Here is a 24,555-nt window from a genome sequence, read left to right as displayed (position 1 = left end):
TCGATGAGGAGGCACAGAGTGCCGTTTGCTTTTGGAACCAAAAAAGTCTAGAATAGAATCCCTCAGAAAGAGAGTGTTTCGAACTAGTTCTACCAACCTTTTCGAAGGAGGTTGTCTATTTCCTGCCGTAATGTGTTGCCTTTGAGTGGATATGATTGGACGTTGTTGAATGACAGAACTCTGGACAGAGGTGGAGAATTGTGAAACCTGATGCAGAGTCCCTCGTGAACCAATTGCCTAGACATGGTATCGTTTTGACAAAGTTTGTCCCATTCGGCAGCGAATAAAAGAAGTTCTCTTCCTACGGGGATGGTAGTAAGGGGCAAACTTGAGAAGGTGTCATTTTGCAGGGGAGTAGATTGTCGAGGGGAGAAAAGCTGAAATGAACGAGAAGCTCATCTCTGTTTTATTAGCTTTAGTTTGCGATGGCTGCGGATCACGATGTGTGGATCTCTTGTAGGACTGTTTTTCCGGAGCTTTGTGTCCTATAGGTGACTCATGGATTTCTTTCCTGATTTTCAATATTATCCGTGTAACGGTGCTGTTGTGGCGGATTAAGGAAATTTGTTTCTTTTGTGGCCTGTTCCGAACGTCTTCAACCGTGCCGTTAAACAAAAGGTTCGACAATAAAGGTTGTGTGCGCAGTCTGACTTTATGTTGGTCATTTAGGAAGGTGGCGGTTGTGAGTAGAGACGCGTTCAGCCAATTTTAGATTGGCCGAGTAGGTGAGGAAATTGGCCAAGGTATGTTGTGCTGCCCTATTTGAAAGCTGGCCATGCATGATACCGACTCCCATGGATACCTGTAGAAGTTATAGTGGGAGGAGAGAGGCTATGTTCCACTTGTTGGAAATTTGGCATTGAGACAAAATCCAGTAAAGAGTCCATAGCAACGATGTTGCGAACTAACTGCTGAGTATCATCAAAGGGCATTCGGTCCATACGTATGGAGTGCGGTTTCGACATCTCCAAAGCGGCGATATCACGATCTTTTGCTGGGGTTTCCAAGTGAACGGCTTGCGTGTAACAACGGTAGAAACGCAGACGAAAGTGAGATGGAATGCGTTTTTGTGTAAAGAAAAGTCTGTTAATGTTGCGATCCTGCAATTGGTGATGAAGACAATTCAGAATGTCTGTAACTCTCCTGACTGCGGTAGTAACTTGAAGGTAGGCTGCTCTTTTTTGTCATAAGATCAACAGAAGGTTGGACTATAGTCCAGTTTGGTGTTGGTGTACGGGAGGTGGACAAAACTCCGGAGATCAAAGGTGGAATATTTTCTCAATGTAGGCCCGAAAGGCTGTATCTTCTCGTTACATCGTAAGTTCCAGAATCGACGACCTTCCTTGAGAACAAGCATTATTATCTTTAGGGGTATGAGGTAAGCCTGAAGTGTGACTAGATCTGGCGCCCACTAACCTCTTAATACTTGCCGAATTAGAAACCGTGAACTCCAGACGATCACTGAGAATAGAGGTTCTTCCTGTGGTAGGTTGTCGGGAGATTGGTGAGGTGATGTCTGCAGAAGCCTGAAGAGTATCATGCCGGACGGGAGTCCTGAGGAGGAAAAATTGCTGGAACGGTCCCTGGGTGTGTCCACCTAGATCTGTCTCGACGCACTGGGGTAGGGGCTGTTGTATGATCGAGCCCTAATAGGAAGATGTTGCCGCCCCTGATCATTCGAACATGGCCTAGGCCGGTCGAAACGGAGAAAGGGCATGTGTGGGGGAGGGGTATCATCTGGTCAACGAAGACGGGGCAGATTACGGGATGCTTGACCCACGTAACCTGCCGTATATGTGAAAGCTGAGAGGAACGTAAAGCCTGTTGGTTAAGCTCTTTCCGTCGTAGATAAGCAAGAGAAATAGAGTCAAGTCAGATAGGAATCTCCCGTAACATTGGGTCTTGAGGAGGGGACTTCGGTGACAGGGAAGTTTCCGATTTAGTTGTTTTCTGGCGCTTAGTGGTTGAAGGGATAGAGATCGAGTTGCCTCCCTTTACCGCCCTGTACGGATGAAAGGTCAGCATATAGACTGATGATGTCATCATCATTTGAATTCCGTTTCTGTGTTTTGCCCATAGTTTAGATCTGTAAGTATAATAAACAGAAAAGGAAAACATAAAGGGCCTAGCCCTGTCACCTTGTTAGGTTTTACTATCGGTGCGAGCTAAGTTTAGCGTTGTCCCTGTAAGTGGTAACAGGCAGTCTATGTCAACGATCCGTATAAAGGGTAGAATACTTAAAAGTATACCACAATATTTTTGTACCTGTTTTGTTTGGCTATCGATACGGCGCAGAGCTGACCAAAAAGAAAAAAATATCGGGAAATATGAGTTAGCAGACGAATTGAGCCAATATCAGCGTTCGGAGAGGTCAACAACGTCCTGGACAGGCATGATCATAGAAGCGTGATATATAGACACTAAGGATGCCTAGGTTAAAGCATACAACGCAATAATATATATATATATATATATATATATATATATATATATATATATATATATATATATATATATATATATATATATATATATATATATATATATATATATATGTGTATATATATATATATGTATATATATATATATATGTATATATATATATATATATATATATATATATATATATATATATATATATATATATATATATATATATATATATATATATATGTGTGTATATATATATATATATATATATATATATATATATATATATATATATATATATATATATATATATATATATATATATATAGATATATGATGCTACTTGTCAGAAGAACTCACTCACCCACTCACTCTCCCACCCACTCAGGGTATCACTCAGCCAGACCACCACAGCGATCGGCAGACAACTTTTCAGCTCCCTTTAGCTAAAAGTAGTATCTGGGAGGGATAGATTTGCGAGGTATTGTTAGTACTCTAAGGTATTATGATTGGGTAATGTATTAGAAGAAGAAACTCACAAATATGTACTCGTTCGTAATTGAATTACACATTATATTAGGAGGCTTTATAAGTGATAAGAGACTTGTGCGTGCAAGATAAGTACTGCTCCAACTGAACGTGAAGTCGCTTAGGCTCTCGTGCATGTACCCAAGTGTGTGAAGACGACAAAAAAGTTAGCAAATTGTAATGGCAGAACTTTGCAAACATACGGAGAGAAAAAGTTGGAATTATGTATGGAGTTTCTGTGTGTGTGTATGATTAGGATTTTTAAAGTAGCTTTAACAATTTTTCAGACATATCGCTACGATGTCTGCAGTATGGCAGTTTACAGTGATGTCTAGCACTGGGGCATCATGCCGCAGACATGTAGCATGATGTCCCACCCAGTCACATTATCCTGACACCAGGCCGACCAGTCCTAACGCTAACCTCTTAATGCTGAGCGCCAAGCGAGGCAGCTGTTAGTACCATTTTTGTAAGTCTTTGGTATGACTCGACCTCCCGCTTCCGAGGCGGACGCTCTAATCACTAGGCCACCGGAGCGGTCATATATGGAGTATACTTTCCTAAGAAGTGGTAAATTAAACTTATAATGGTATATTGTTCTACGTAGATTCTGCTTTTTGCGAGATCTTTCGTGACGAGCGGAATTAAATGAGGTATTCCTAGGCTTTGCCATAGTCTTATACCTAAGGGGATATAACTGTGATTGACATACATATTTCGGTAGACAATGTTTAGCTCCCTTTAGCTAAAAGTAGTATATGGGATGACGATTTGCGAGGTATTAATAGTTGTCATATAGTATTTTAAATGGGCAAAGTATTTAAAGAAGAAACATTGTTTTAGGTTGCCTCGGCCTCACATCGCTGTTCTTCCCAACGCAAGCACTCGCACACATTACGGGTCCACATTTTGTCAGCATATACAGTGCAAAATATTTCTCTAATAAGTATAAATTCTGCCTCGATTTGGGCGAGCTCCGTCTGAAATAAAAAAAGCATTTCATCCCTTCCTTCGGCCCCTTCTGGAAGACGGATGCAATACATTTTAAAGCTTCGTGAGGGATTTAAACCAAACTAGGAACGACGCGCAGACTTCGTATTGGATTATTGGGAGGAGATGTTCTGTATGGAGCAGCGCAAAAATGCCACACCCCTGCGGATCTTCACCACCAATATTTTAGTCCTGTCACCCTCCTTAACATCCGATTATTTAGCTTCTTGTGTCATAACCTAATCGCCATAGAGATCCCCAATCATTAACATTGTATGCACTTACGAGTCCAGAGCAGCTCGATCCTATATATATTGTTCTTTGGGACAAACCCATGAAGGTTCAAAGTTTGTACTAGACGAATAAAGAATAAGCATGGTGTACTTTGCAATAATATTCTAGTTTCCTTTTCTTAGATGGGGCTGATCGCGACCATTGAACTATATATGTAAATCATTAGGTTGATATGTATCATCACGTGCAACTCTGGTCATTGCCCAGAATTAGCTTTACTGTATCAGGTCATTGTAACCTTGGCCACTTGATATCATACTATACAGACTTTTTTATATGTTCCCCTTTTTTCTGCAAAGTTTGTTGAAACAAGTGAAGCTGATAGAAAACCATTGCACGAGAAACATCTTCCTTTAGTGTGTTGACGAGTCTTTAACATATGACGATTCGACCGCCAAACCAGTAGGACATCGTTTCCCGCTGGGCATACTACTGCATAATTAGATGAAATAATATGTAATAAAACTCGACTATTGCACTGACACCCATTCAGTCTCGGACAAAGAAATGGATAAACATGACCACGACATTGTAAATTCATTCGTATAGCAAAGTGTAAAAAAGTTATGAAATGTATTGTTCAACCTACTACGAATAAGTCTAAATTTTCAACTTCCGCATTATGTTTTATTGTTAAAGATCTCTACAACTGACAGGTGAATGTACGGCAATGAAAGACGAAATACTTTGTATAAATTTGCGAAACGAAAACAATTACACAATATAACTTCAAGTTTTTAATATGCTCACATATCTGATCAATTGAAGCCATATCTGGTATGCCTAGTAGAAGAAGTGCGGTGTTTGCGTTTGCTCGATAATGCAGCATGCGAGACGTGCGCCTGCGTTTCCCGTTGTCAGGCTTCCGGCATCACCACCGAGACCGAGATCATCCTTTTTTGCGTGAAGCTGAAATTTCGTATAGAGCATGTATCACACGAGTGAGCATTCATATGAAAAATGAAACCGGTTTGTAAGCCGTCGTAAAAAGCATGAGCTATTTTCAAAGAATTTCGTTAAAGAATGTATTTTAAAGTCAGAAAGCTAAACAACCAGAATGCAATCACCTCTACAAAGCGTTTAGATGTCTTCATTAGCCAAGGTAAACAATTCTTATGCAGAAAAATAATTTGGACACTTTCCCCCAATTGTTTTTGCAGCTTGTATGTTTACATTATACTTTTCAAAAATTTTAAGTTGTTTTAAAAGAGCACGATATAGCCAGTAGTGTGCTGACATAACATTAGCGCATATTATACATGTATTCTGTGGCAAGGCGTAAAAAAAATCCCCCCCCCAAAAAAAAAATTCGAACTTTTTTATATCATATCAATGTATCGGTACTACAATGAGATGATTACAAAACAAGTAATGTTGGTTTTGTATTTTTCTAAAAATAAATCATGGTTCCTAATATATGTTTCAAAGGTCATTGTCAGTGTCCATCTCTGGAAGACATATTTATCTGCGTGAAGGTCACAGGTTTTGGGTAACACTGGAGTGAGATTTAATAATCCAATCATAGTTCATGCACCAATAATTACATGTATTAGCTGCTAGATCTATTTGACTGTGTTGCTTTTAAAGACACTTCAAACACATAAATGGTTTTATCAAGCGGATGAAATGAAAGCTAAGAGCCTTTATCAAGAGCACACAGAGGCAGACGACACTGGCTGGCCTGGGTGTGTATCGAACCAGCCACATATGGACTGCGAGTCCGACACTCAGTTGAGCTACGGCGGCTGCCTACTACACACCAGGCCTCGTATGGAAACCATGAAACACGTTTATTTTGAATAACCATATTTACTTCTAATTTCATATGCATTGGTCAGAAACACTGCCTTCTAAGCAGATTAGGATACACACAGCATGGACGTCTTGCTTTTTTGAGGGTTTCAGATCATTTTTCAGCACATAATAGGCTGTACATGGCAGCCAGTATATCTGGTGCAGGAAGAACTCAGATGGAATTAATGGCATGTTTCTCATATCCAAGTTGGTCGAGCAGAGACTTACGAGAACAGGGGAGAGAACTGTGGGTAATCTGTAAAATCGAGCTCCATTGACCACCCAACCACACGGTGTCCCGCATCGTGACATAAAAAAACGTGCTCATGAGTTAAACTACTATTTAACCTATGAAAGAAAAGCATCAGATAATAGACGCTTTCGTTTTCCTTGACTGTAATGGTGCATTACTAACAGATGCATCCACGTATCAAGTTACATAATTGGAATATAAGAAACACCCGATAAATTATGTTTGAACACAAACTTAAGCTAAGTCATTAAATTTCATGAACAATAGGTTCCAAAACTCTCATTTTATATAAAGATGTAGAACCTATTAAGATGTATCCTTAATATAAGTATAACATTATTTATATAGAACATATTTAGTCAAGGACTCTACACAAGCTTAACCCAAGCCCAGGAAATTTTGAAATGTAGGTCAAATTAACGTTCTTTCTGTTAGGATGTGTACTGATATAGATGTATAAAATCATTCATTTTCATACTTTTAAGATGAAGATAGCTTGCGAAATGAACATAGCTTATAAAATATACTTAAATTTTAGTCAAAGTGAGTAAAATATGGATCACACTGATCAAAGTTTGTAATGAGGTTGTAGTCCAGATGCATCCCTTCACCAAGTTTCATGATTTCAGGTATAACGCGGTATGTATGGTGTGCAAGAAACCCGACCTAAACGCAAGAAACCTTAACCAGGGATGTTTACTTCATGTACATGTATGTATAAAGTGGGTACCCTTATACTCAGTCCCATAAGGTAGGTGCTGCGAAACCCACATCTTTGCCTGTACGAGGCAAGAGTAGTAGAATGACGCCTTTACTAGAACTTACTTCCAAATGTGTTTAAACGTTAATATGCAACTGGATTTGATTAGCTGCTTGTAAGATGAATGTGACGTCAGGAATATGAATTCGACAGGTCGAAATACGCATCATGACTGATGAGGCGAAACAATGTGACCTGCTGGTTCATTGGGCGCGTCGATTCGGGAAAAACTTATTCTCGGGTTCTTTAAAGTTGCACAAGTAGTAAATGATTTTGTCTGGCGGGGCAGTAGTTTGTGACTAATAGCGTGTATGGCTGTAAAAATGCGTTATGACAGGTTAAGGGAATAATCTGAATGTGATACAATTTGGGTTGACAATTTTTCCAGTCAGGTTGATAAACTGTGTGGCTGGATAATTAAACTATGCTTATAAGATTATGATGACTGATTACACTGGTCAACAGTGAAATCATTACTGACTTGAAAAGGCCCTAATCTGTAGTATTTTGGTGTGCCGAACACGAATATAACCGTGAAAAATTTGTATTGGCTCTCGTTTTGAAGATATTCATATACCTCATTTTCTATGTTTCACTGTGTAAATTTCTCCAGTAGGACTGCAGCAACATCTGGAATAATGATGTAACATTGCATAATACCATCATGCTCACATCATCCACAGTTGATTGCATCATTTTCTGATGCAATGCAATACTAATGCCATGCGGCTGCTGAAGTAAGTTGACGTCAGCAGTGTACTATACATGTGTAGGCCTATTATACTAATGCCAGGCGGCTGCTGAAGCTGACGTAAGCAGTGTACTATATAAAGCCCAATCAGATAGGTTCAGCATTTAAAATATTTGAGACGTTGTGCGAGACAGTTCAAGCTACTGTTACATAAAACTTATTATTTTATCCATTTACGTACAATAAAGAACAGTAATGCCTCGAAAGTGTGTTAATACCGCAGACAATTTTTGCTATATTTGTGGGGAAGTGACATTTGCCAACCAGAAGAAAAGTATCAATTCTCAAGTGAAGAAGGCATATCATCTTTACTTCGGATGCAAGGTTGGTGACCAAGACAAGCCTTGGGCTCCGCATATATGCTGTGCTACATGTACAACACAGCTTTCACAGTGGTTGAATTGCAAAAGGTCATCAATGCCGTTTGCAGTCCCAATGGTGTGGAGAGAGCCAAGCAACCACCTAAATGACTGTTACTTCTGCTTGGTTCCTCCTCTTTCCGGCGGAATAACGAAGCGAAAGAAGTCGAGAATAGTCTACCCAAACATTCCGTCTGCATTGAGACCAGTTCCACATGGTGAGGGACTTCCTATTCCAGAACCTCCAGCAGAATATTCTCTTGATTCATCTGACGAAGACAAAGGTGAGTCGACCTGTTCTTCTCCTGGTCCATCAGCATGCAGTGATCCAGATTTTCACTGTGGTGCATCATCAACCCCACACAGAATAACACAGGAAGAACTAAATGACCTGATTCGTGATTTGGACTTATCAAAGAACAAGGCAGAATTGCTAGGATCAAGACTCCAACAATGGAATCTTCTAGAAGTGATGTCACAATTACTGCATATCGAAAGCGCCACCAGCAATTGGAGCCTTTCTTCAGAAAGGAAAGTAATCTGATATTCTGTTCCGATATTGAGGGCCTCATGAATGCTTTAAAAATCACTCATGACCCACAAGAATGGAGACTATTTGTGGACTCTTCGAAACTGAGTCTCAAGGCTGTGCTTTTGCACAATGGAAACATTCTTCCATCTATTCCAGTAGCGTATGCTGTCCACATGAAAGAGACATACGATAACTTAAGGCAGCTACTGAATTCCATTGAGTATAACAAGTACAGCTGGCACCTCTGTGGTGATTTGAAGGTAGTTGCCCTAGCAGCAGGGAGGGTGTACAGACCAGGTGGCTCAGATAAATTTAACCCTCCCACCAAACATTTCTCCGTAGAAGCCTCAGAAAGCAAAAATAACGCCTCCTGCGCAAATTAATCCGCAAAATTTCAACCCAAAGTGCATTTTCAGACATAAAAAAAAACAGCAATTTTTTGGGGGGGGTATTGTAAAATTTGTTTGTGATTGCAAATTCCGACTGCGGATGCTAATTTTATTTCACAATAAAACAATATAGTTGAAAATAAGATGAGTCGAAAAGTTAGCACAGTTGGAGAACCTCAATCTGCTAGATTAGCGCGAGATCAATTAGCGGCATTAAAGAAGTTTATTCCGACAAAACAATTATTTAAGAGAAATGTTCGTGGTTACGAAGATATGCAGCATGGAATTTCAGAAACTTCGGCAAAATGGTTGAAGCCAGTAACCGGAACAATTGAGCAAGTTGTATATGGCGACGAAAAAGATCCAGATGCCAAAAAACGTGGAATCTTTCCTATGTTGAAAGGTATTGAGGATCAATCACGAACATTACCCGAGCGATTAGCAATAGCAGCAGCGGCGCAACAACTTGCAATTACTGATGGAGGAAAACCTGGAGATGGAAAACCGGGAGGAAGAAAAATCGCAATGATAAAAGGGAAGTTTAATATTGATAATTTAAGAGAAAATTTCACCGATGAGGGATGGGAAATAATATCGCAACCCCTCTCGACATTGTATAATATAGATGAGGTTGGCCAATTTGCGGAGGAATATTTTAGTGGTCGAACTGAATATTTGACTGCAGTGGGAAAAAAAAGATATGCAACTCGCGATAGTTGGTATGATATGGTATATAAAATTTACACACAAACAACATCAATAAGGAAGACAACGGATCCGCGTTACAGAAGATTTTTAGAAACAGCAAGAGATACACAAAGATATAATAAGCAAGAGGCGGAAGAAAGAAAACAACTAGAGAAAGAAAGAAAACAACAGGAAAAAGAAAGAAAACAACAGGAGAAGAAGGAAAAAACTAAAAAACGAGGGAGAAAAGAAATATCACAGGAAGATATTCAACCACAGGAGCCAATATTTCAACCAGAGGAATTAGGAGCTAGACCAAAAGAAAAAACTCCACCTCAGAAAAAGGAAAGAAAACCAAAAAAGAAAAAAGATCAGAGTGATGAACCAATAATTGTTCCCGAATTTATATCATCACCGGCTATTAGTTCGTTTACAATTGATCCTAGTGTAACAGCGGATAATTATTTGAATACAAACAAGTTGTATTTACTTGGCAACTATGATTCAGTAGTTCAAATGACTGCGGATGATTCTACGGAAAATAAAAGATTCTTTTTGCGAAAAGAATTTGATGCTGATAAAGTTAAAACTGTTGATTGGTATGCGATAATGTATTTTGGTAGTTTAGGAAAACCAGTAAGATATTCCGATGAAGATTTTGGGAAATTTATATCGGATGTTGGTAATTACAGAACTGCGAGTACGAGAAAGACAATTTCGCCACCTAAGAGAGAGAGGGTAAGCCATTTACTTGATCCGGAAATTTCGAGAGGTATATCTGAATATTATTCAACGTTGCATTCAGGCAGACCAACACCATTTCCATCACTTCGTCCACAAGAACCATATTCGTCACCTGAGAGGAGTGGTACTCCTGAAAAAGCTGAAATAAGTCCTTATCTTACTATAAGGGAAAAATATCCTAAACAAGATAGTCCTACAGGGGATTTGCCACCAAGGTCATTGTCAGGGACATCTTCAACGCTGTCAGGGTTATCGTCGTCAGGGACATCTTCAACGCCGTCAGACGATTTATTTTACGTAACGCCATTGGAATCTCCAGAAACAAAAGTCGAATATGGAAAAGGATATGGAAGCGGATATTCAGTTTGCCCTGACAGTGTTGTCAATGATGTATCTCGCCTCGAAGTATTAATCGGAGGAAAACGAGCCGGAAATAATTCCCGTGAGATAGTCAACGAAGCATCAGATATTTGTCAGCGATTATTCCGTGGTGGTATCATCGATTCTCACATTTATAAGGAGTTTGTCGATGAACTCATCGATTAAATCAATACAATTGAAATAATATGATTATTCATAAACATCAACGCAGACCTAATCAGGTTCGCATAGTAAACTCTCGATTGCCAGTATACAAATATATTCACGGTAATGGATTCGGCGATATCGTTGGAAGTCTTGTCACGCGAGTAATACCTAAAATTGGACCCGTGATTAAGCAATTTGGGTTGAAAGCGATAGGAAAGATCGGCGAGACTGCCATTTCTGGTATCGGTAATTTGGCCAGTAAAGGCTTCAACGCTATCAAAGATAAAATATTAAGTTTAGTACGTAAAAAGCAACCCGTCAAATTACCCATTACCAGCGAAATGCCACCTGAAGTCAGTAAGGCCATAAATGATGCGGCAAATAAAAAAATAAATGATCTAGCACAGGAAGCTGCTATAACAAATCTAGCGCAGGAAGTTGCTAATACAAATCTAGCGCAGAATGTTGCTAGGACAAATCTAGCAAATACAAGTTTTGTTTCAGGTGATGGTCTTCGTTTTAGACGATATTATTAATAATAAATGTTCGCACAAGTGTCAGATGAAGTATTTGACATGGACGAGCCAGTAGGTAGGGATACATCAGTGCGAGATTTCCAGTATTTCTCGTACGAGGTAGTTGAGCCAGATTCAAGAAATCGAAAGGAAATTCAAGTCCACGATACAACAAGATATTTTCTTCCATCTGAGGCGTATATCGAATTTGTTGGAAGGCTTGTTAGGACAAACGATACCAATTTTGGAGCAGATTTTGAAGTTGGGTTTGTTAATAATGGAATTATGGCACTATTCAAGAGCTTCACTTACATGATCGACGGAAAGGAGATCGAATCAATCACAAATAACGTTGATATAGCAACGACGATTATAGGATTAGCAAGATACTCTGATGATTTTACCAGATCGGCCGGTCCTAGCATGATGTTTGCGAAGGATAACTATGATCATCCTGGTAATAAACAATTTATCAAGAGACAACCAACTAATCGCGCTAATCCAGCTGTTCTCAATAATGATGTTGAAGATATGATAATTGACCTTGATCCCAATTACAACCTTGGATTTGCCACACGAAATAAAATGTTAAAAGACGCCGAACGAAGATTTTCCTGTGCAATTCCGTTATCTCATATTTTTGGATTTTGCAGACATTTCAGAAAAGTTATTTACGGAGCGAAGCATACGATAGTTTTTGTTCGAGATTCCAATGATGATAGAGCCATCTGGCGAGATGCAAGTGTAGATCCCCTTGATATCGGCAAAGTTGTCCTTGAAAGAATTACCTTATGGATGCCAGCAATAACACCGTCGATGATTATAGAAGAAAAATTATTGTCGTTTATGAATCAAGGTGGAAAGTCCATCATGTCCTGGTTGACAACTATGACCTGACTCCTACGATGTTGATATTAACGGAATATTTACCTGGCGAATTGCTTCACAGCAGGGCTCTTCCGCACCTAGACATATCTTTGTTGCTCTCCAAAACATAAATAGATACGATCAATTACATAGTCACATGATATTTGATCGATTTGGGGCAACAAACATATCATTAAGAATAAATGGCCAACAGGAGCCAACCGAGGAAATAGCCATCGATTATGCCACCAATTCCACGGCACGCGCGTATCATCGATTACTGAGTTTTATGGGCCGTGATCAAAATATTGATACCGGATTGCAAATATCACAATTAGATTTTAATAATCTTTATCCTATCTATTATTTTTCCCTGGAACATCTTGATTTGGTAAAGCAGTCGGTTGTCGATATTCATTTCAAAGCCAGAATTAACACAGGAGGAAACGCAAGAGCAATTGCAGTTATTCTCAGCGATAGAACAATGATCCTGGAAGGCATCAGTGGTAGAATGAGAGTCATCGATGCACCCGTAGAGAACATGTAACAAATTCTAAATTTAGATTAAGTGATTATTAATATGCCATACGATCACGTCAGCGTAACTCTGACCCCCGGTCAGGTGAAAAAACTTCAATCAGCAACAGCAGCGCGACGAGGTTTAAGTTTAACTTTGAAAAGTAATCAACTTCACGGTGGACCTAACAAACTATCGTTAACTAAAAATCAACACGGACATTTCACCAGAGCCAGATCGGCAAATACTGGTATTCGTCTGAATATCTCGATAGGCGCAATCAGAGATATGATCAAAGTAGGCGGTTTTTTTCCATTGGCCGCGCTTATACCAGCGTTAATAGCAGGTGCAAAGGCAGTAGGATTAGGTGCACTTAGTGGGGCAGGTTCCGCAGTAGCAGGAAAAGTTGTTGGAAAAATTATGGGAAAGGGATATCGTAAAAAAAAGGGCGGACTTCTCCTCCCTCTTATTCTCACAAAAATGATGATGCAGCAACAACGACAAGGATCCGGCCTTTACCTAAGACGACCCCCGTACGGATCCGGGTTAAATCGAGCCTACCAACCTCAAATTTAGATTTAATCAGTGAAGTAAAAAAAAAGAAAATAAAATTTTTTAGAGGCGTATTTATGCGAGATCAACTACCGGACAAACCAAATTCAACCGAGACAGGAATAATAAATCTCGATAAAAATTCCGGTCCTGGCACTCACTGGGTTGCGTATGCGATTAATCCTCGCGAAATCATCTATTTCGATTCATACGGATTAGCACCGCCGAATGAATTTATCAAATATGTGTCAAAATTAAAACTTCCAGTTTGGTATTCAACACTTCCAACACAAACACTAGTAGATCCACCAATATGCGGCCGGGAGACAATTAATGTCCTTGATGAAATTTCAAAATCATCCAAACCTTATCGCAAAATTTTATTTGAATATACCGTAGATAAATATCATGGTTGACATTTACGGTAGATCTCTCTTTAGGAAAGAAAAAAAGACGTAGTCGACATCGATACATCAAAATTCGCAACCAAGAGCGATATTAACAATCTTTTATCGCTGTCAGAAGTTGATCCTGGTGAAGTTGCTGTTTTTCAAAATACCGAAGGGCGATTACAAACTAGCAACGTCAAAATAACTGATATAATCAAGCGAGACGAATACCGCGATCACATTAGTCAATTTACTCGCCAATCGGAGATGGTATTAAAATCTGTTGTTGATATCGCCGATATTATAGCGAAGTTACCCCTGAAGGCCGATAAAGCATTACACGACGATCTTCAGGATAGAATGACAAAAAGACTTAATAGGCTAAATAATGACCTTAAAAAACTTGACGATGTTTTAGATAAATTTAGGAAAAAATTTGACGAGAATATAAAAACATCCAGTGATACTTCCTCCGCATCAAATAAGAAAGCCGATCAAGCAACACATGACGATCTCAGCGAGAAAATAAAAAAAATCAACGAGGAAATTACTAATATTCTTGCCGAAATTAACGAAGTAAATATCTCGATGAGTCAGAAAATCGATAAAACATCAATCGACGATCTCAACAAAAAAATAAAAAAAATCAACGAGGAAATTACTAATATTCTTGCCGAAATTAACGAAGTAAATATCTCGATGGGTCAGAAACCATCGATCGACGATCTCAACAAAAAAATCAACGAGGAAATTATTAAACTCGGCAATGTTGTTGTTCCTGAATTTACCAAGGGGATTAACGTGATGCAAGGACAAATAAAATCCATCAACGATGAAATTAACGTGGTACGTGAATTAGCGCGTCAAAAGTTAGATACATCAACGTACGATGAAAAAATTCAAGATTTAAACACGAAACTTCTTGCTGCAACAGCAAAAATTGATCAATCCGCCGATAAAACTGGTCACGCCACTGACGTAAAGCAATTAGGTAAGGAAATTATCGAAATAACCACAAAAATTAACAATATCAACACAAAAATATCGTCAATGAACCTTGGAAAATTATCGCGAATTTCGATACCAAAGGAAGTAGAAACAAAAAATCTTACCTGTAGTGTGCCACTTGTGGTAGAGGTACGAAAAGAGGCATGGTGGACACCCGTGAATAACAAATTTAAATTTAAACCGCCAATTAGTGGATATTATCGAATATTTATTCAATCTCCGATAGGTTTTAAAATAATAGCCGCAGGTGGTAAAATTTTTGGTGAATTTTTTAATTATATTATGTACACAGGTTACGAGAATACATTTGTGCTGGAACCACCAGATAGAACCAATATGGGACCAATTGGTTATAGTATAGTTTTCGAATATTTAGCCGAAGATATTTCGGATTATGAAAGGTTATTTTTCCCTGTTGATTTGGAATGATAAATAACTAATAAATGACAGCATCGGATTACCGTTATAATCAGGCGAGATCATGGCAGGATTCGTTGCGAAAACAACTTGACGATTATCAGATAAAAATAAATAAATACCAGCGCAAATTAGTTATCATTGATGTTGCAGTGTACGCGGTATCTGCGGTAGTCGCTGGTGCAGGAATAATTCTATCCGCGGTAACAATGATAGCGCCAATCGTAGCAACAATAATAATCTCGTCAACAACAGCAATCGCGGGTGTTCTTAATATCATCGCGAAAAAGATATCCTCGTGCACAAGTGAAAAATTATCATCATATAAAAATAAACTAACTAAAGTTAGTGACGCGTACTCGAAGTTATCATTGTTACTTTCTGAGAGTCTCAACGATGGTATTATATCCGATCTAGAATTTTCTTCAATGATTAGTATTTACTCGGAGATTGAACAAATGAATATTAATAATGTCCGAGTTAGCCCAGATCGTGACAAACACGACACCGCCAACAACAACGTTAATATCGCTAAGTTCAACGAAACCAGAGTTTAGCATTAATTTCTCAACACCAATTAACGTTAACGAAATTGCATTAACACAATTGCGCGTCTACAACAGCTGGCCTAATGTTAGATCGAAATCATTTGGTAATTTGATGCCAAATAATTCACTTGTTTTTGCAAATAAGAATAAACCCGATGGAACACCCGATTGGATCGTCGTTGGTATACCAACCGGTAGTTACGAAATTGATCAGCTGAATAATGAGTTTACCACTAGAATATCAAATTTAACCGGCGATGCTACTCCGGGAATAAAAATATCTTCACATGATCCAACACTATCGTCAATGATAGAAGTGAAATCACCGTACGTGGTAGATATTTACCAATCATCGATCAGGAATATATTAGGTTGGCCCGAGGTCGCACCTCTGATAAAACCAAAGAAATCGGATGTTATTATTCCAGGTTGGTATGATGAAACCCTTCCAGAACTACCGGAACCAAAAAAGGAAGATTTTACAACCGACGAAGGATGGTATGGAGATATCAAACACAAACCTTTGATCCACAGCGCCATCAATCTCATGAATAACCACAAATTTAACCTGGTAATATTCGCTTTCACTTTTATTAACGAAAGAATTCTCTCATGGCTGCCTCTTCCTAAAATCCCCCCAGATGTGAAAATCTTCGACGCTACCCACATTAACAGGATAATAGCCCCCATAGACGGTATCTTGGTAAGAAGAACACTAGACGAGTTTATTCAAGAACACGAATTACAATTAAATTTATTGCGAGGATCATTTCATGAATGCATCCTAAATAAATCTGGTTCATGTAGCGAAATTATAAAGCACGTGAAGATTTTAAATCAACTTGCAAATGATATTGAATATTATCATGATATGTTTATTCGGGCGATAGTCGACGATATATCAATTGCCGAGTATGTTCTTCCTATCAGCAAATTCGAGTTGATCAAGAACTCGGGTGAGAAACAAAAATTCATGAGAGTATTTGAATTAACCGAGGAAACACTGCCAAATTTTAAATTTCCTAATTCTGATTTTGATGCGATGAGAAAATCCGTCACTGATACCATCGATGATTTATTTCCGAAATTATATGCCGCATGGACCAAAAAAATACATTCAGAATTGATTCTTAAACACAATAACGATCCTGACAAAGGTGGACGACATATATCGCCGGGTATCGTTAATATAACGGAAGTTATCGCGATTTATCTTCACGCGGATGTTGTCGAGGGTAGCTACAACGTGGATTCGTCAGAATCAAATCAAGCTCATCAGGGTTTTATATTGTATTCATTTTCACCTAGCGCATCTCCTGGTTACTTGATAATCAAGGAACCAATGAATCCGTTTTACCTGCGATGTCATAATCGATTATTGACAAGAATAAATTTCAAACTAACGGATCAGAAAGGAAATTTACTTGATATACGAGGAGAAACTGTAAGTATCAATCTTTTGGTGAAATCGTGAGAATCTCTGATTCCTGATTTTTAAATCGCAAGTGAGATTTTCCAAATCTGTCTCCGTGGGAAAAAATGGGCGAAAAAAATAAATAAAATCCAGGGAAATTTTCAAAATTAATCTTTTTTTTTGTTTTGCGGAGATATTCAATTATTCTTCGTCACTCTCCGAATCAAATATTATTGGTACATAGGAGAATTTGATCCACGAATCAGCATCATAAGAAAATGTTGCGTTATATTTTCCTTCTGCCACAAATTGTACTGATCGTGGTTCAATAAAGAAATGTTTTGCTGCTGCACTCATCGATGTAAACGCGATTTCCTCACCTGTTGCCTGATTCACTGATTTAACAGTCTTCGAATAATTAGGAAATCCACGGTTATTACCAAATCTTGAATTTTCACTCTGGGTTACCGCGCGCAGATTGGAAAGTTTATTGTTAAGTTTATTACCGTCAATGTGGTCGATAACAAGTCCGATCTCTATTGGTCCTTTGTAGCATTCGAACACAAATCTATGATTCGAATAACATTCTGTTCTTTCATTTCTTTTATGGACTGTAAATTTGAGATATCCCGAATTACAAATACTACCAACACGTTTCTTTGTTTTGATGTTTCTGACATTACCATCCTCAGATGCTTCGTAACCTTCGATGATGGGATGCGATTTATACTCGCATGTGATTTTCATTGTGGGAATCGCTGATTTCATTTCCATATATGATATTCTCTTTGTTTAAATCGAAATTTGCTTTGAAACGATTAATATAATCTTCTTCGCATTTTATTACCGAGGAGGATCTTTTTTCATAATATCTCCGTAACTCACGATATTTTTTCCCTCCACAGGAGAAACATAATCTTGTCTTTCCTCGAATACCAACTTGGCAAACTAAACATCGCTGTGGTCCTTTGTTACCTCGTCGAATTTCGTATATATGAGCGCCACAATATTCACCTCTGCAGGATTTGTTACATGATTTTGTTGATCCAACTGTTATCCACGCGCATTGCTTCATTATATTTAGATATTTGTCTAAAATATAATAATGGATTTATTTGATCTCGATGAGGCAGAATATATCATTCCTGAAGTTGATAGTGCGAAGAAGGAATTTTTTGATGATGGAGCGATTCATGTTTGGTCGACATGGAAAACTAACTTTGTTGATGCTACGATGAATTTGGAGCGAGCGAAGAAGATAATCGAACATATAAAAAACTCACACAAAGAAGAGAGATTTATTTTCGGAATAAAATTTATTGCACAAATGCCCGATGACATTTGGATTATTCGTGATAAACGAGATCCGGTACGCGGCGGTAAGAAAAATGTTGTTCTTGATAAAAATTCGAAACCGGGATTGCTGCTGGGGATTGATGGTCCTTATTATGCTAGGGCGTATCCTTCTAGTGCTGTTGTTTATGGAATTTATCGGCTGAATAATAATCCTGATGTGAAAAATCTACCTGCGATGAGGGAATCTCCGATAATAAATTGTGTAGCTGAACGAGTTATCGAACACATGAGGAATGCTCGTCGCGGATCTGGTCTGACTCAATTGAGATTGGATAAAATTAATTCATGGGCAAAGACAGTTGCTGATGGCGCATCAATCGATGATGTTGCTGCGTTAAGTAAGAAACTTAAATTTCCTATTACGGTTAAAACACTATCGGGAGAAATATTATATTCATCGCCGTATAATTCTCGAGGAACACCAATCGAAATTGTTGATCATAATTCACATGCGTGGAGTCAGTCGGTAATGATATTCCCGCGAGATCGTGTTGTTAAGTTTTATCCCGTGGAATCTGGGAAAGATAGTTCCGATGCAATGTTTAGATATATCAAACTATTAGCCAAGTCCGATCCAATATCGATTTGGTTATTTTCTAGCGAAGAAAGATACGATCAATTTATCTTACCACGCGGAGATATTTACCGAGATGAAATATTACATGAATCGATGAAAAATATCGCGGAGAAGTATTCGTCAAATCCAGATCAGTTACTGACAAATTGCTTTACTGTTCCGTCTGTTGCTGCTCATGCTGCTAGAGAAAGAAATTCGTGGAAACCCACAAGAAATGAATTTCTCAATGATATTCAACTTAGCTGTATCGAATACGGCCATGGAGGATTATGGAATACCAAATATTATTTCGAAGATATGATTTCCGTTGATATGAGCGCATGCTATCCTGGAAGTTTCCTTGGATATGGTGATTGTGCAGATTACTTTGCTAAATTCGGTCATCCCACCAACGAGATGACTAGAGTTGCAATTAACGGACCGTTACCCGATTTTGTAATGACAGGATTCGCTCATGTTACTTCATTCGAACTTGCTGAAAATTTGCATAAAATTTGTTATATTTGGTTTGGTCGGCATTTATCTCAACGCAGATGGGTCCCCATAGTGCTGTTGAGGTATATGCTGGATTCGTCGATGTTGATATCGCTGACGGTAAGTGAAGCAATTATATCGTATAGAAAGCAGACCGAGGTGTGGTTGCCGACAGATTGTGAGAACGCGAAAGATATTGGAAGAAAAATAATTGGTAAATTTACTCAAGGAGGATCAGTTGATCATAAACATCGCCACGCTAGGTTATTTATCAATGATGCCGAGATGGATTTTATTATTGCCGATACAGTGTCTCGTGGAATATTTTGCAGTAGAGAAAATATTATTATTGATGGAGAAAAGTTGGGTACCGTGATCACTTATCTCGATGGAGAATCAGCACAGTATACTCATTTAAGATCATCAATGCTCGCTTATGTGAGTATTAATTTGCTGTCAATGATAAATAAATTTTCTGATATCGCGGTAAGGGTTGCAACGGATTCATTTTATATTGATAAAAAATATCAGTGCAGATTGGAAAATTTAATCACCGATGGTTCCTGGGGAACTTGGAGAATAAAAAACGAGGATATTCTAGATTATTGTGAGGACGCGGATGTAGAAGATTGCGATAAGTTTCATAAAGATAAATGTGATGAAATATCAACAGCATCATCTGCGTTTGATCCGATTTCACGAAACAAATTCGTTTACCTAAATGGTCCTGGCGGTAGTGGTAAAACAACACGAGCGATAAATTTATTTTCAAAATCTGATATGATCGTGTTGACTCCAACTCATAGATTAGCGCGAGAAATAAAACAACGTGGCGTTAATTCTTGTACTTATCACAGTTATTTCAAATATAGTGGTGGATTGTGGGATCCGGCTCGAATGGGAAATAAATATATCAACAAGATTATAATATTTGATGAAATTTGCACGGTAAATTTAGTTATACTAAAATCATTCCTAAGTTGGTTGGAAGAGAAAAACACCGCAGTAATAATGTGCGGCGATCACGGCCAACCTGATCCTATTGATGGTGAATCTCCTCACAGGTGGCTTAGAAATTTTGTAGATTATTATGAAGAAATTGACGCTGATTATAGATCTAATGATATTTTACTGACCGAGTTTAAAAAAATGATTCGATTGCAACCTAATAAATTTCAATGTGATGTGATGAGAAAAATAATCGACGAAACTTCGATGGATAATTTTCTAAATTTGTGGCGTCCTGATCATTTGATAGTTGCTAGTAGGAAAATTATTCGCGATGCTATTCAGAAAATATTATTTAAGCTTCACTGTGAGAGATTTCCAACGTTGCAGGTTCCGTTGTGCTACAGACCCGCTGATACTAGGAAACAAAATATCAATGTTATTTTGCCATGTGGAGAAGAAAAAATATTAGTTTTGAATGATATTATTTTCGTTGATATTAATCTTGTCAATGATGCAATAAACGCAGAAAGATCGCCATGGAAACTCGGATACGCAGCAACGATACATTCATCACAGGGATTAACAGTAGATGGCCAGGTCTGGATCGTCGATGATAGAATTTCCTGGTCAAATTTAGTTTATCTGGCCGTGTCTCGAGTAAGAAAATTATCTCAGTTAGGTAGAATTAAATTTCACATTAACGACGATGGTGGTAATTGAGTATCCTTTGGTATTATTTGTAATTCTTCTTTGGTAAATCCGCGTTGTGGTGCTAGTGAATCTAGAAAATAAATTGCTGGTCTTCCTGACGATCTTGTTACAGCTGATATTTTATGTGTCGTAACGCTCCAAGTTGGATCAGTTGCTCTTTTTCTGCCACCCTCGGATTCTCCTTCCTTATATAAATATCTAACCGTGACGCTACCTAACACAGGTGGAATAGTAGAATCTCGTTTTAGTGGTATATTTGGTTTTGTAATTGCAATTGCGGGTTTCATTGATATTGTTCGTGTTACTTCGTTATTTAGTGCGTTAATCACGTGAGGTAATCTTGTTACCCAATCGTGAGATCGTTTATCTTGAATAAATTCTCTCGCGTATTGATATCCGAATAATCGTTCTGCAAGAGTTTTATTGAATCTCTCAACGATAGCTTGATTGTGATGAACACCTACAATACCGCGACGGATTTTAACATTATTCTTTTTCATCAGTGAAGTAACCGCACCGAGGAATTCTCGTCCTGGATCAACCTGGAGAAGCTTCGGCCATGTTAATGGAGATCGTGAATAAATTTCGCTAAACGCCTTAGCAATATCTGTTGCTGTTTTATTCGATAACGGTTCCGCTTCCTTGTATCTGCTAGCAATATCAACAACCGTCAGAACATATTTGTATGTAACTCCGTCAACGGTATCGTAAGGAAGAAACATAAGATCAGCCTGATGGACTTCATTAGGGACGCTGACAGAGAAACTCGCATATGATATTTTCTTAGGCGGAGGAAGATAAATTTGCCAGACTGCTTGCCTCGATAGCCACGATTCAGCGACAGATTGCTTTACTTTTGCTGCCTTAGCAAGTTTGTCTATTGCTGATTTTCCTCGCCAAAATCCTCGCGGAGAATAATATATTTGCTCCATTATAAATTACCAGCACCTAGTACTAATTTACCTTTCATTGCTCCTTTTATTAACCAAGTTGCCAATTTCTCTTTGAAATTTTTATCAGGAATAGCATCTATTGCGTGAATTAATTTAATATCAGCGAGATGTCTTTGTTGTAAATCTCCGCTGCGATATGCAAGATCGTGATAGTAGCATGCGTTATCGATGGCGTTTACTGGATCCTCGCCAGGATTTGGTTGATTATTATCGTTAAGTCTTATATCTAGCCTTGTACCAGGTCCGCAGTAATTATATCCTGGTAAATGTTTCTCTCCGGGATATTTCGCCCAGGGAGCTCCAGGCAGATTTGTTAAGGAGGTTGCGATGTCTCCTCCGGTTCTACTTTTTTTTTTACAAATCTAAACTTAATTGTCTTGCAAACTTCACATTCTCCCTTGATTGCATTTCTGTTGTTGCGTGTAACGACTTCGATTGGATTTATCGTAGCAGTTCGAGTGCGACACTTAACACAATATGAATCCATAATATTCTAATAACATGAATGTAATTGATTTTTCAGCCACAAAAAAACGCGAGCAAGTAAAGCACACCGAGGCATTACCAAATTCGATTAGAATGATAATCATTGGACCGTCGGGATCTGGAAAAACGCAATTGTTGCTAAATTTGATAATGAGATGGCTAAAATGGGATAAATTGTATTTGGTTGCGCCGTCCGTTGATGATCAGCGATGTTATCAGGTATTAAAAGAATTTAGCGATAATACTGAGGATGGCACGATAGAATTTATAACGGATATCAATGAAGCTCCATCAGTGGAAAGTTTAAACGGTGATGCTAATAATCTTGTCGTATTTGATGATGTGATGCTGGATAAACAAACTAACCCAGCTAGGATATTCTCGCGTGGCCGACATAAGAACACCGATGTGATTTACGTGACGCAACGATATACGCAAATTCCGAAGGTAATTAGAGATAATTGTAATATTTTATCAGTTTTCAATGGCGTTGATACTCACACGCTGAGGAATATTCATCAAACTTGGTGCAACGGCGACATGGATATAAATAAGTTTAAAAATTTCTTCAGTCACGCTCAGGCAACTCCACACGGTTTTGTCACGATTAATCTTCATGATCCGCGTAGTAGATATCGAGTCGGTCTTGATCAAATTTACTCATAAAATTGCAGTCGGAATTTGCAATCACAAACAAATTTTACAATACCCCCCCCAAAAAATTGCTGTTTTTTTTTATGTCTGAAAATGCACTTTGGGTTGAAATTTTGCGGATTAATTTGCGCAGGAGGCGTTATTTTTGCTTTCTGAGGCTTCTACGGAGAAATGTTTGGTGGGAGGGTTAAATTTATCTGAGCCACCTGGTCTGTACACCCTCCCTGCTGCTTGCCCTTTTAATGGGACTGCAGCAAGGATATACAAAATACATGTGTTTCTTATGCGAGTGGGATAGCCGAACAAGGGAAATGCACTACATGAGGAAGGAATGGACTCACAGGCAGAATGTAGCCATTGGAGAGAAGAATATCCAACACCCAGCTCTGGTTGAGGCTCAGAAAATCTTGCTACCACCCCTTCACATCAAACTAGGTTTGATGAAGAACTTCGTGAAAGCCATTGACCGGACTTTGCCAGCATTCCGATACCTGCATGAAAAATTCCCTCGACTCAGCGAAGCAAAGATTAAAGAGAGAGTTTTTGTGGGTCCTCAGATTCGAGAGCTTTTCAAAGATGACCGGTTCAACAACTTGCTGGAAGGTGACGCGAAACAAGCATGGAATGCTTTTCGCCTAGTTTCTACAAACTTCCTCGGAAATGTTAGGGCAGAAAACTATAAGGAACTAGTAGAAGACATGTTGATGAAGTATAAGAAACTTGGCTGCAATATGTCTCTAAAGATTCACTTCCTTCATTCCCATTTGGATTTCTTTCCTAGCAACTGTGGTATTGTTAGTGATGAACCCGGCGAACGTTTTCATCAAGATATCGCAACAATGGAACAAAGATACCAGGGAAAATGGTCCACTACAATGCTGGCTGACTACTGCTGGACACTCCTCAGAGATGCTCCCGAACAGCTGTACAAGAGACAGGCGAAGAAATCTAAGATGTAGTCAATGACTTGATTTTTTATAGGTAGGCTATTACAGTTGACCTTTTACTATTGGAATGCATTTCGTTATGTAAACATTAATTTCTTGCAGATTACAAAAAAACTAGAGCCAATTTTGCAATTTGACTGTCATATTCGTGTTCAGCACATAAAAATTGATAAGAATTGA

At 38.5% G+C, this 24,555-nt stretch overlaps 1 protein-coding gene across 2 annotated transcripts in view; it reads right to left on the bottom strand.

Annotated features, from left to right (window-relative positions):
• Positions 1–4,966: 4,966 nt before the first annotated feature.
• Positions 4,967–24,555, bottom strand: part of LOC149801292 (uncharacterized) — a 40,990-nt gene continuing 21,401 nt past the window's right edge. Inside the window, exons 5-6 of one of the 2 annotated variants that reach the window (XR_016420626.1) lie at positions 23,770–24,351; positions 4,967–5,151 (exon numbers count right to left, since the gene is read on the bottom strand). Coding sequence is in view for 1 of the 2 variants with exons in the window: in XM_089955348.1 (XP_089811474.1) it covers positions 5,026–5,151 (126 nt within the window). In the remaining variant the exon portion in view is untranslated. The remainder of the gene's footprint in view (positions 5,152–23,769; positions 24,352–24,555) is intronic. The other variant, XM_089955348.1, reaches the window with a different exon arrangement.

The sequence above is a fragment of the Sinohyriopsis cumingii genome, chromosome 4 (genome assembly GCF_028554795.1).
Source record: "Sinohyriopsis cumingii isolate HCF-2022 chromosome 4, ASM2855479v2, whole genome shotgun sequence".
Taxonomy (NCBI): domain Eukaryota; kingdom Metazoa; phylum Mollusca; class Bivalvia; order Unionida; family Unionidae; genus Sinohyriopsis; species Sinohyriopsis cumingii.
Note: the sequence above shows the minus strand (reverse complement) of the source record. Positions and strands in the feature narration are given on the sequence as shown.